We start from the raw sequence: 13146 nt of genomic DNA, 5'->3' as shown, positions 1-13146 counted from the left end.
AGGCCTCTGCCATTTAGCACCTGTGCAGGAGCCTATAAATCCTATGTAAGACCCCGCTGGTGTGAGTGTTTTCAATATGTCTGAGTTCTAATGGTAGGGCGGGGAGGAGAGAAGGGAAAGGAGAAGCCCTTTAGCCTAAGCTTGAAGTCCAGGGTCCAGGGCTGAAGCAGAGCCCTGCATCTGACCTGCCTTCCATGAGAGGGCACTCAAAGCGAACAGAAGAGCTGAGATTTATTAATAATACAAATGCTTGGTCTAGGGGGAGTTAGATGTTTCCGTTGTCTGTTATCTTTCATGGTTTCAACCGTGCTCACTGCTAACCTTGCCCCGTGGGCTGAATAGGAAGGACCTCTACACTGGGTAGAACACATTTGGTAAGTGGCGTCCAGAAAGAGCCAGTGGCTGCTCAAGGTCACTGGGAAGCTCGAAGCAGCGCTAGGGAGACTGCAAGGGAAGCTGAACTGCCTACTCAGGGTACACTAGCAAGAATCTGGAAAGAGTATATGCGTCTTCTGCTGGTGTCGAGGCTTCAAGTGAGGGACTAGTGTGTGAGAGGGAGAGGTGTAGGAATGTGTCTTACACGGTCCCTCTTCTCATTTTGATGCCACCAGGTCTCCTGGGGACCTTACTCCGGGTATGAGGAGGAGGCTTATTCAGCTGGGCCGCTGCCGGAGCTCTGTTACAAGGCTGATGTCCAGGCTTTTAGTCGGGCCTTCCAACCCAGTGTCTCCCTGATGGTGGCTGTGCTGGGTCTGGTGGGCAATGGCTTAGTCTTGGCCACCCATCTGGCAGCCCGCCGAACTACCCGATCTCCCACCTCCGTTCACCTGCTCCAGTTGGCCCTGGCTGACCTCTTATTGGCCCTGACCTTGCCTTTTGCTGCAGCAGGGGCTCTTCAGGGCTGGAATTTAGGAAGTACCACCTGCCGTGCCATCTCAGGCCTCTACTCGGCCTCCTTCCACGCAGGCTTCCTCTTCCTAGCCTGCATCAGCGCCGACCGCTATGTGGCCATCACAAGAGCTCTCCCAGCAGGGCAGCGGCCCTCCACGCCTAGCCGTGCCCACTTGGTCTCAGTCTTCGTGTGGCTGTTGTCGCTGCTTCTGGCTCTACCTGCGCTCCTTTTCAGCCGGGACGGGCCACGGGAAGGCCAACGACGCTGTCGGCTCCTTTTTCCCGAAAGCCTCACGCAGACTGTGAAAGGGGCAAGCGCCGTGGCGCAGGTGGTCCTGGGCTTCGCGCTGCCTCTGGGTGTCATGGCAGCCTGTTATGCGCTCCTGGGCCGCACGCTTCTGGCCGCCAGGGGGCCAGAGCGGCGGCGTGCACTGCGCGTCGTGGTGGCCTTGGTGGTGGCCTTCGTGGTGCTGCAGTTGCCCTACAGCCTCGCCCTGCTGCTGGATACAGCCGATCTACTGGCAGCCCGTGAGCGGAGCTGCTCCTCCAGCAAGCGCAAGGATTTAGCTCTGCTGGTCACCGGAGGCCTGACCTTAGTCCGCTGCAGCCTCAATCCGGTGCTGTACGCTTTTTTGGGCCTGCGCTTCCGCCAGGACCTGAGGAGGCTGCTACAGGGCGGAGGATGCAGCCCGAAGCCCAACCCTCGTGGCCGCTGCCCCCGCCGACTCCGCCTTTCTTCCTGCTCCGCTCCTACTGAGACCCACAGTGTCTCTTGGGACAACTAGGGCTACAATTCCAGAGAAGGGGGAGGGCTAAAGAAACGATCCCAGGGAGGGAAACAGAAAGGGGAGGTAAGTAGGGGGACGTTGAGAAAGACTTTAGGATTTAAAGGAACTCACTCTGTGCTCAATTAAATGATTCAATGCAAATGATATTGCAACCCAACTACTGTTACTATTTTTGAATTAGCAGCTTTGGAAATGAGTTGCAGCAGGGCCAAGGCAGTGGGTCACACCCCCCCACGCCCCTGCTTGGATCTGAGTAGGAGGTGTGAGGGGACGGGGGTTGCTGAGTCGGCTAAAGCTTTGAATACTGACACGCCCTCTGCTTCACTCGGTCTCTGCCAACCGAGGTGAGGTGAGAAAGCTGCCAAGGTGAGGAGGGGCGGGGTTTCTCCTCGCGAGTCACCGTAAGAAAGGGCTTTCTAACAACCCTAGAGCTATCCAGTAATGGCTGCTTTAGCAAGTACCTAGCTCCCAGCGTGTGAAATATGCGCGGTGATGTTGTCTCAAGCTGTTTGTGCGTGGGTCTGGTAGGGGCAGGAGGCAAGAGATTCTAGCTTGGGGTGGGTTTGGGGATCCCTTCTAAAGTCCTGCTGTGAAAAGAGAAACGTATTTAAAAAGTTGAGTCTGATGGTGTGTGACGACCAGATACCTGTAACCCCAGCCACTCCAGAGGTTGAGACAGATAGAAAAATGTTGAGGCGGAGTTTTCCACCTAGGATTTTAAAAAAAAAATGGGGGGGGGGCGTGCAATTTGCAAATTTCCCAAGAGGAGTTAATCAGCCTGAGCTCCGGGTGCGGGTGCGGGCGGCTTGTGCTGCTTATTTCCCCTGGGGATCAAGTCAAAGGAAACGCGCTGAGCTTGCCAGGAAAGGGGAGGTTAGATATCAGACAGAACTCTCCGGCAGACAAGGGTCTAGGATCTTGAAGAGGAAGGGAGGTTATGGTTGTGGAGTCCCTGGCCCTCTGAAATCTCAGCATACACCACTTTACTGTGAAAGTACCGTCAGCATGGCTTCTGGACATGGTACATTGATTTCTGGTCTCTGCTTTGCATAATCACACGTGCCAGGATTGTGCTCAAATGAGACAATTCTCCCAGCTTATATCTGTCAGCAAAGTCAGACCACCGCTCCAGCCTGGAGTCTAGGAGCAAAAGGGGCGTGGTGTACAGGTCCCTAGGGAGGCGTTGGCCTGAAGTCTGCACTTCGTCCAGCCTAGCGTAGCCCAGCCTTGGCTAGTCGTGCGCCTGTCCTAGAGCCTCAGGCGGTAGAGACTTAAAACTTTGGCCTCTTGGAACCAGAAACGAGGAAAGGCTCGAAAACTGTGCATATACTCCAAGAGGGATACACTACCCACCGGAGTCCACCTGGAGCCCTCCGCCAGTGACCGCGGGAATCGCCGCTGAGTCAGCAACGCGCACTCGTGCGCGCCCGCTGTCTAGGCTGTAGCGCGGACCCCGCCCTGGACTCTTAGCACCCTTATTAACCCCTTCTTGTTCAGATAATGCAGCATAGATGCCCTGAGGGGCTTCTGATCTGTCGATTTTCTGAGACCACAGAATCCCCGAGCATGCCATGCCACTCTCCCCATTCCGCTTCGATGCACTGTAAATTTGCGTTTATTTCCGATCTTTGTCTGAGATTTCCAGGTGCTCCTTTCTCAGCTTTTTCATCTCAAAAGTGGGGGTCGCTAAGATCTAAATCTGGACCCTTTTAACTCCAAGGATGGAGAGCTGCCATCTCATCTAAATCCTCTCAGCTAAATCTCACACGCAGGAGTGGGATGCCTCAAAGATATTAAGGCTCTCTGCTTTTGCAGGGACTCCAAGATGTGACAGGTAATCACAGGCCAGTAGCTCGGCTTCCTTCCAGTTTTATGCTCTTCCTTCTCCAGATCTTCGAGAGGGTTTTTAATTTGCTGCTTGGTGAGCCAAGAGTTAAAACAAGAGCACGAAGGCGGGCCTTCGTGACGCCACAGACACCCTGGTCCGACCTCAAAAGCTGGGGCGTAGCTAACATCGCACCGCCCCCTCCCTCCCCAGTTCCCCCCGCCCCTCCGCACTGTCGCTCAGCGAGACACGTGACACAACCCGCCGTGGTTTTGAGCTTGGGATTGGTCTCACTGGCCGGCGCCAGGAACAGTGATTGGGCAGAGGAGGCTGTGATGCAGTGTAGACCCTACCCAGTAAAGAAGGGAGGAGAGAAAGAAGAGGGAAGGCGGAGGGAAGGGGGGGGGAGAGAGGGAGGCGGGGTCTGGGAACTCTGCCCGCGCCCCCAACGCGCCAGTCCCGGGGCTGCAGGGAGCGCAGCGCGCGCCGCCCGGGCCCCGGCCACCGGACGCCCTACCGGACACCACCCTCCTTGGAGCTTGGACAACCGCCCACCACGATTGCTGCACCAGGCACTTCTCCTACAGGGCTGGACACTACAACGAACACTACTTCCCAGCTCCGGACATTGCTCCCCGCTCCCTTCTCCCGGCCCTGGACACTAATCCCCCCTCCTCTGCCCGGGCCCAAACATCGAGCCCCCAACGGGTTCTGGTGGTAGTTCTCTTGCACCTCAGCGCTGGACACTGCCTCCTTCCGGCCCCCTTCTTTCCTCTCATCGCACCTCATCTCTACCGAGTTCTGGTCGGAGCACCTTCAGTTTCTCAGATTCCCTGCTGCTCCGGCAACGCTGCCCGCGCCCCCATTCCCAGGCTGCTCGCCCGGATGCCTCTCCCCGGGGGATTGTGGTGGCTTCTTTGCTGCCGTCGAGGCTTCACTCTTCTGCACCGGGACTACGGGGACGGCGAGCTTAGCGGGGACGGGGACGAAGACGAGGACGACGAGACCTTTGAGCTAAGGACCCCGAGTCCAGCGGGCGGCGGGAGGGTAAGTCTAGAGGGATTTAGAACCGTGTTCAATCCTTCCTACTACAATCGCCGTCACGCCTGAGCCTGCTCCATACTCGGGCCAAACTCGGTCCTCTTGGCCAACTGGAAATGTGGGGGAGATTCTTGTCTGAAGGCCAGAACCCCGGAGCTCCAGGGGCAAGTATCCCTATTCGGGATGTGCCTGTGGGCCTTGCGCCTCACACAAGGCGCTGTCCACCTGCTGGGGGCCCTGAGGCAGAGGAGGCGTCACGCGTGGCCCGACCTGGCCCTGCCTCTCCCTTCCCTGCCGGGCCCGCGTCCCATCCCGTCTCCTTCCGCCTCCGCCAGAGCCAAGGAATGTGGTGAGGCCGGCTGGGCGGCTGGAACGCCTGGGTTCGCTCTGCTCATAGTTCATGAGCACTGGGGCCAGATGCGGGAGCTCCCACCACGGGATCCTGGGCGAGGGGAAAAAGACATCCTAGAATTGGGGTCTGCATCAGGGACCTCACAAAGAAAAAGCTCAGGACGATGGCCCTTTGAGGACTTCTCATTATCCTGCCACTTAAGACAGAACTCTCTGCCTTCTCTGGTGAGGTTCCTGGGAAACCAGGGGGAATGGGTGAGGGTCACTTGGTTGATGATTTTTTTTTTTTTAATCAAATCTCCCCTGGGAGAGAGACACTCTGGAACAATTGGTGTGTAGGACCTCCATCCTTCAAGGAGCCCTCTCTCACACCCTTACCCACCAGAGGCAACCAGACTTCTGTGTGCTGTGGCCTGGGTCCAGTTCCTATTCCCCACCACCACCCCGCTCAGGGGTCCCTAGCAAGCCCGGTGGCTTCATTCCTGGGTGGGGCGGGCTGCACCGAAGCCAGTGCAGGAGCCAGCACCTGGCGAGGCAGAGGGCAGATAAATATAGAGGGGAGGAGGGGAGGAGGAGGAGGGAAGCAGGGGACTGAGATTAGGGTAGTTGGGGGGTGGGGGGATCAGTACCTGCCCTCTGATGGAGTGGTGGATAGCCCCCCGCCTCAGAACCTCCAGAAAAGAAATGGGTATGTTCCCAGGCTTGAGGGAAGTCCTCAAGCTTCCAGCATGGGTAGGATATCTGTCAAATAGGCCATGGCCTCTCTTGTGCCCCACCTCCACCCCACTCCTAGGAGCTCAGGGACAGGTGTCCCTAGTCCTCCTCCCCCAATCCTCCTCCTGGCTTTAGCAGTCTGGGCTCAATGGGACCGTGGCACAGTTCCTGTCTAGTTAGCTTGACTCTGGGTTGATTTTGACCAACCTCAGACCCCAGGTTACAATTGAAGTTCCTAGGCAGGGTTTATGTACAAGAAGGGCAAAATTCCAAACCACCCTTGGCCTGAATTGTATGCACTTAGCAGCCTCATGCCCTCCTGAGCCCTGGCAAGGGGGTCATATGTCACTTTCTTCAGGGTTGTCTGCAAAGTAACACACAAAGCTCTTGGAGAACATCTTCTGTAAAAGGGCCCTTCTTCCCTTCGTTCAACCCTGTAACCACCCTTGCCCAGTCTTGTCCTGCAGTTTTCCTGGGAGCCTATCTTCTTCTTCCCTGGAGGTTCTGAGCAAAGCAAGGAGGGGGAAGGGAAAAAAAATTGAAGAGGCTTCCGTGGGTAGAAGGGACTTCATCAGGTTTCCAGTTCGAAAGATGGAGAATTAAACCCCAGAGATGGGAGGGGACTCTCCTAAGGTATGGCAGCTGCTTAGTGGTCCAGCCTCTGTCAGCAGAACACAGGTCTCCTGACTCCCAGCCCTGTATTTCCCTGCCCACCCCATACTTGCATTTTCAAAGGGCAATGGATAAAAGTCTAGAGCTCATAGCTCTCGGGCATTCTCTAGTGGTCCTCAGAGACTTGTATGTAGAAGGGACAATCCCAGAGTGGCTTTGGCTCTTCCTGCCCGGTCACCGGACTTCAGACACTCCTTCCTCAATCCAGTGAGAGATGTCCTGGGCCCATGTGAAACCATTGGTGCCAGGGGTCAAGGCCTCTGAGTGTATTCCTGCTTATCTCCCTAGGGTTCCCTGGACGTTACACTGACTCAGCCAACAAGGAACGGGCCCATCACAGACAGGTGAGCTTCTACTCTAAGTCTTTTAGTTCGAATATTGCAGCCAGTTCTCAGGACCCCCTTCCTTGCTGTCTTTCCTCCTCGGGTTGTGCAATAAGGGAGAGGCCTTGTGCCTCCGGACGCTGTGGTTTGGCTGGGGTCCCGGGGGGCGGTCCAGCCGGGGGCGCGGGGAGGAAGGGGGGTCCTAGTTATTTCTGGTGCAAGGTCAGAACGGCCCCGCGGTTCCCACAGCCTGGAGGATGGGTGCCCAGTGAGGGAGCATGTACCCCTTGTAGTCTGGGGAACCCCTAATAAGGAGACGGAGTGGAGGCCCTTCAGCCTCGTCCAACTTTTCATCTCTGGTCCAGACTGCAGAGCTGGGAAGAGACCTGGAGCCTCATCCCAGACAAGGGACTTCCGGAGGACGACCCTGACGTCATTGTGAAAGGTGGGAACACCTGGGTCCAATTTTGGAGGCCCCCAAACACATCCCTCCTAGGAATAATGTCTTCCCTATCTCCCCCTCCCCACCCCACCCCCCAGGTTGGCTGTACCGGGAGCCCCGTGGAGGAGGGGCACGGCCATGGTTGCTCCCACGCAGAGCTTGGTTTGTGCTCACCAGAGATTCCCTAGACCAGTTCAGCAGCAGCGGGAAAGGGGCAAGGCGTCTCGGAAGTCTGGTCCTCACAAGCCTGTGCTCAGTGACTGGGCCGGAACGTAGGCCCAAAGAGACCGGTGAGACATCTTGAGAATTTCCCTACCTTCCTGGTAGGGGCCTCAACAATCCCTGATTGCTCTCTGTGGCTTCTCTTTCCACCAGGTCTGTGGTCAGTCACTGTGTCTGGCCGGAAACATAGCATCCGCCTCTGCTCCCCACGCCAGGCAGAGGCAGAGCGCTGGGGGGTAGCACTGCGTGAGGTGATTGCCTCCAAGGCCCCACTGGAGACCCCTACCCAACTACTGCTCAGGGACATACAGGTAAGAGAGTTCTCCAATCAGAACCAGGAGGGTTGTGGTCCTAGAAACCTTCTGGTCTCATAAAGAACTCCCTTCCTCTATTAAGTGAGCCTCTTCTTGACCTCTAGGAGAGCGGTGGGGACCCAGAAGCAGTGGCCCTTATCTACCGGCGGAACCCTATTCTGAGGCACACCAGTAGTGCCTTGTATGCCCCACTCTTGCCCCTGCCCTATGAAGTCAGTGCTCCAGGTGAGTGAGTGAACCCTAGATCAAGTCTCCTTGATGGGATGGGGTAGACTTGGGGTAAGAACTGAATAGCTGAAGGGAGTTTTCAGTCTTTTGGGGTTCTAGCCATCACCTGACTTCTCAAAGTGTCTATGGGTGTACCTGGAAGCAGTCTAAGATTGGAGGCAGCAAAACCAGAACAGGATAAAAACTCTGCCTTCCTCCGGCTTCTACCCCTAAGGGTCTCATTCTGATTACTTCCTTCAGAAGCATTTACACGTTCCTATCTTTTTTTCATTATCCTCTTAAGACTAGGACACATCATCCTTACAGGTAGTGGGAAACCATCATTTGGGGGAATTGTGCCAGCCTCATCTAGGGACACTTCTCCCTGCAAAGGGAGTACTGACTGGCTCAAGTCATAAAGCTAGAGGCTTACAGAATGTCAGGAGCCCTGGTTTCGGTTTCCAGAGCAGCTTTTTTTTCTTTTACTGACTCACAGTGATGGCTCTGGGTACCCAGTTAAAGAATGTGGGGAGGGGTTGAATATCTGGCCCCTCGTCTTTCTCTCTTCCTCACTAGGAAAGGCTAAGCAGGCTAGAGAGGAGTTCTTGAGAGTTTGGGTCTGTGAACCATTGCTTTTCCTTTCATTAGTACCTCCTGTCCATGCCATCCCCTGTGCCCTTAAACTCCCTCTGACCTTCCTCTGGATGGTGCCTTCCTCCCAGGGCGCTGCTCTGTGTCCCCTCTCCAAACCATCCCTCCACCTCCACCCTCCCACAGGTCCAGGTTATGCACCCTTACGAGAGGAGGCAGTGAGGCTGTTCCTGGCACTGCAGGCCCTGGAGGGGGCACGGCGCCCTGGGCCCCTGATGCAGGGTGTGCTCCAGACCTGCCGGGACCTGCCTGCACTCCAGGACGAACTTTTCCTGCAGCTGGCTAAGCAGACCTCTGGTCCTGCCGGTCCCCCTGGGCTCCCTGCTACTCAAGATCCTGCAGCCTTGCGATACTGGCAGCTTCTCACTTGCATGAGCTGTACCTTTCGGCCCGGGGGAGCTGTCCGAGGGCACCTCCTGGGGCATTTGGAGAGGTAAGAGTGGAGGCCTCAGTCAAAAAGCTACCGGGCTGGGAGAGCATGGCAGACCCGGTGTAATAGTTTGAGAAATGGAGAACCAAGATCCAAGGAAGGGACGAGACATGCCCAAGAGCTGGCCTGGTGCTAATAATGTATTTAGTACCTTCATAGGAATTACAAGATCATATCCCACGCGTGACCAGGTGAATCACAGCGAGGCAAGATTTAAGGAAGCAATGTGCTTGGATTTCAGATTTTCTTTTCTTTTTTTCTTTTTTTCTTTCAGAGCTGGGGACCGAACCCAGGGCCTTGTGCTTGCTAGGCAAGCGCTCTACCCCTGAGCTAAATCCCCAACCCCTGGATTTCAGATTTTAATCCCCCTAAGATCATGGAGCTGGAGGAAGTAGGTAGAGCAATTGTAGGACAGCAGGCTGGAAGGAAGGAAGGAAGGAAGGAAGGAAGGAAGGAAGGAAGGAAGGAAGGAAGGAAAGGGAGGAAGGAAGAAAGAAAGAAACTAAGAAAGAAACTCTTGGAACACTGTTCCTTGGATTCCTTTTAATTCAGGACGGAGCAGGCACTCCCGGACTCAGAACTGGCAGAATATGCACGCTTCATTCGGAAAGCCCTGGGCCGTACTCGGGGCCGAGAGCTGGTGCCTTCGTTAGCAGAGATTTCTGCACTGAGCAGAAGGCAAGAGCTGTTGTGTACCGTACACTGTCCCGGAGCTGGAGCCTGTCCTGTGTCCATCGATTCCCACACTACGGCGGGAGAGGTGAGGTCAAAGAAAGAATCCCTCTCGGAAACTCACCTTCCAGCTTTGTTTACCCACAGTACTGGTGGTTGAACTCAGGGTCCCCGGTACAGGGTACACCCTTTCTAGCTTCTCATGCCCAACTCTGGTACCGTTTTGCCCCTAGTCTGAGATTTGTTTCATTGGGAATGGTGGTAACAAAAACGAAGGGACCCTCTCCAGTAGGATCAGCTCTTTCCAGAATTCTGAAAAAGACTCCCGAGTGGTTTGACTTTCGTCTTCCTCCCTTCTTTCTAGGTGGCTCGAGAGTTGGTGGGTAGACTAGGTTTGGCCCGGAGCCGGAACGCATTCGCTTTGTATGAGCAGCGAGGGGCCCAGGAGCGAGCCCTGGCTGGCGGGACTCTTGTGGCCGACGTGCTCACCAGGTTTGAGAAGTAAATGTCCAGCCCCAGCCCTGCGCTGTATTAGCCAATCCACTTTGTCTATCACTGAGCACGTTTATCTAGGCGTGCCAGTAGCTAGCTGATCTGCAGACAAGTCCTTACCCGCCGGTGGTGTGTAGTCTTGATTTAAAAAGCTCGCCAGGGCCCAGCCCCCAAATGTGTCTTGTCCCTGCCCCTTCCCCACCACTAGCCTGCATCCAAAGGGCCCTGCTTCCTGGTCTCAATGCTGCTTTTTCCCTTCTGCAGTTTGACCTCAGAGGAAGCCGAACTGGAGGACTCGCCCGACTCCGGGTGGAGGCTGTGTCTTCGTCTTCACGGACCTCTGCACCCAGAAGGGCTATCTCCAGAGGGTCACGAATTGCCTTTCCTCTTTGAGCAGGTGGGATCTCTGGTTTCCACGCCTCCAGACAGACCAAACCGACCAAAGCTTGCACAACTCTTATTCCCAACCAACTTCATTTCATCATTGTGGCAACCCCACGGGAGACTTTCCTCAAACCCAGATCTCCCCAGATTCCAAACCCGGAGGTGTCTTTACAGCTTCAACACTGACGCTGTACCTCCCTTGCAGGCGCACGCACTGCTGCTGCGCGGCCGGCCGCCCCCACCCGATGACACACTGCGCGCCCTGGCGGCGCTGCGCCTGCAGAGTTTGCACCGCGACTTTTCCCCACGGGGTCCCCTGCCGCTCCTGGACCGTCTGATGCCGCCCCCCGCCCCGCCGCGCGAACAACCGTCGCGCCCTGCCCGGAGGCCACCGCCCTCCGCCGCCCTGCTGGCCGGGGCGCTCTGGAGCCCTGGCCTGGCCAAGAGGCGGGCGGAGCGTGCCCGGCGCATCGGGACGGGCCGCTCGACGGAAAGCACAGCCCAGGTGGGAGGAGGAGGCGGCGGCAGCACGACGGCTGCGGTGCTGGGAGGCTGGAAGCGGCTGCGGGGCATGGGCCAAGCTGAGGCTATGGCTGCCTACCTGGCTCTGGCGGCGCAGTGTCCGGGGTTCGGCGCTGCTCGGTATGACGTTCTGGAGCTGAGCACGGTGAGGGGGAGAAGGGAGAAGGGGGACTCTGGTGGTCCAAGCCCCAACACCTTTATCCCAGAGCCATAGGCCTCCCTCTATACCCCCAGTGAGGGTCATTTCGCCCATCTCAAACTCCTGGACTCTCAGGCTTTTAGGCTTGCACCTCCAGGTGCTTTTGGCCACTCCACACCTGTGCTGTCAATCAAGGGTCAAGGAAGCTTCCGGATCGCAGCCATCTCCCTTACCAGAAATAAAGATGCAGCAGCCCCGCCTTCGACCCTGACCCCGCCCATCTCTCTGCAGGAGCCTGGTGGAGGTGCTCCACAGAAGCTCTGCCTTGGTCTGGGAGCAAAGGCCATGTCGCTCTCCAGGCCTGGTGAATCAGAACCCATCCACAGTGTCAGCTATGGTCATGTGGCCGCCTGCCAGCTAATAGGCCCTCACACCTTAGCGCTGAGGGTGGGTGACAGCCAGCTCCTCCTGCAGAGTCCCCAGGTGAGAACAAGGGTGGCTGAAGAGAAAACGCGGGCATAGGTACAGCTGTACATACTCGGGTTCCAGCTGTGGTCAGAAGCAAGCCTAAGGAGCTTTCAAGGGATTGGGGGGAGTCAAATGATAGACTAAGACCAAGATAGTACAAAGAGTAACTGGACAGGAGTCCACTGGAGAGGCCTGAGGCACTGGGTAGGTAGGGAGGGAGTTTCACAAAGACAGCCTTAGGAAGATGTGGGGAAAGAGATGAGGGCTGGGAGGAATGAGTGTGAAGGGAGAGAGGTGAAAGGGAAGAGAAAGTTGCTCGTCCTGGAACATGCAGGAACCTACCTAGCAGAAGCTTGAGCCCTAGAGCTTAGGAAGAGGAAAGAAAAAGAGAACCCAGTGGGTCCTGTTACACACTGCCCTCTGCCCTCTGTTAGGTGGACGAGATCATGGAGCTCGTGAATGCCTACTTGGCCAACCCCTCCCCTGAGAGGCCCTGCAGCAGCTCTGGTCCTCCAAGCCAAGACCTGCCGGACACCTCCCCTCCCAGCCAGCACCAAGTTCTGGAAAAGCCCCAGGGACAGTCTGGCTGCTTGAGGCAGCTGCAGGACTAAGTCTGCCAAGAGGTCAGGACTTTTCTTTTGCCTCCAGCCTGAGACCGGGAGTGCTCCGAGATCCGAGGCAACCATGGACCCTTTTTGGCCCTGCAGGGACAGGGTACACCCACACCAGAGGGCAGCAATGGGTGTGGACAGTTTTCTAGTTTGTTTCTTAATTTATTTGTAGAAGAAAAAAAAATCGCTATTTACACAAAGCCTTCCTGAGGGACTGTTGTTGGTGGGACAAGTCGGAGTCCCCATGGCTCAGAACAACCCCTCCCCCCTACCAGGACACCCACACACTGGGCTTTTACCAGGCACTGAGGGAAGTCTGGATACCACAGAGCTCCACCCTCCTTGACCTTCTGGTTTTAACCTCCTCCTGGCCAGTATGCCATCATAGGATGGTGGGTGGAGCGGGCAAGAAGGCAATACTGGAAGCTGGCAATTACTCACCCTCTGTTCACCATGAAGTGGTATGAGGGTGGCCTCCTGTCATCCCTGGCCTGTGAGGGCAGTGAGTCATCAAGACAGGCACTACCCAGGTCCTCCCTTGGTGTTCAGTTCCTGGGCCCTATCTGGTCCATGTTTCATTTCCCTGTGCCTTCAGAATGAAATGGAGAGGTGACTGGGGCCGAGTGCAGATGTAGAAACATCTCTGGTATGGTGGGCGCAGGCCTACTCTTGAATTTTTTATTCTGTCAGGCTGGTTCAGTACGGTTATGTTCCTGAAGACGCTGGTGGTCCTCGACAATGGGACTCCTCTATCCTAGCTATTCTAACTTACTCAGACCACCATGGCCCCTTTGTCCCTAGACCCTGTCTCTCTTGAGTATAAGAGGTTAAGGCAACGTCACCCAACTGGGAACAGGGGCATAGGCACTGAGGATACAGCAGGTCAGGAACTTTCAGTAATCCCAAGAGAGGGACTGACCCCTAGGAAAACAGGCTGGTTCGAGGTAAGATGGGGAACAGTGAAAACACACTAAGACCTAAGGAGTA

At 56.1% G+C, this 13146-nt stretch overlaps 2 protein-coding genes across 8 annotated transcripts; both read left to right on the top strand.

The window, feature by feature from the left end:
• Positions 1–431: 431 nt before the first annotated feature.
• Ccr10 (C-C motif chemokine receptor 10) lies at positions 432–1836 on the top strand. Its single transcript, XM_032914426.1, has one exon. The coding sequence runs from the start codon at positions 735–737 to the stop codon at positions 1674–1676; it is 942 nt and encodes a 313-aa protein (XP_032770317.1). The 5' UTR covers positions 432–734; the 3' UTR covers positions 1677–1836.
• A 2098-nt stretch (positions 1837–3934) lies between these two features.
• Positions 3935–12362, top strand: Plekhh3 (pleckstrin homology, MyTH4 and FERM domain containing H3). Of its 7 annotated transcripts, none has more exons than XR_004389167.1 (13): positions 3935–4551; positions 6571–6626; positions 6971–7050; positions 7146–7337; positions 7423–7580; positions 7688–7808; positions 8568–8874; positions 9424–9631; positions 9908–10044; positions 10300–10432; positions 10625–11061; positions 11372–11563; positions 11983–12090. XR_004389167.1 is itself a non-coding variant. In XM_032914553.1 (13 exons), the coding sequence occupies exons 1-13, from the start codon at positions 4390–4392 to the stop codon at positions 12157–12159; spliced, it is 2376 nt and encodes a 791-aa protein (XP_032770444.1). In that variant the 5' UTR covers positions 3935–4389; the 3' UTR covers positions 12160–12362. The 7 variants fall into 7 exon arrangements, 4 of the variants coding, with proteins under 4 accessions (XP_032770444.1, XP_032770443.1, XP_032770442.1 ...); XM_032914553.1 differs by having other exon boundaries at positions 9908–10035; positions 10625–11086; positions 11983–12362; XM_032914552.1 differs by having other exon boundaries at positions 10625–11086; positions 11983–12362.
• The last annotated feature ends 784 nt before the right edge of the window (positions 12363–13146 follow it).

This window comes from Rattus rattus, chromosome 9 (genome assembly GCF_011064425.1).
Source record: "Rattus rattus isolate New Zealand chromosome 9, Rrattus_CSIRO_v1, whole genome shotgun sequence".
Classification (NCBI taxonomy): Eukaryota; Metazoa; Chordata; class Mammalia; order Rodentia; family Muridae; genus Rattus; species Rattus rattus.
Note: the sequence above shows the minus strand (reverse complement) of the source record. Positions and strands in the feature narration are given on the sequence as shown.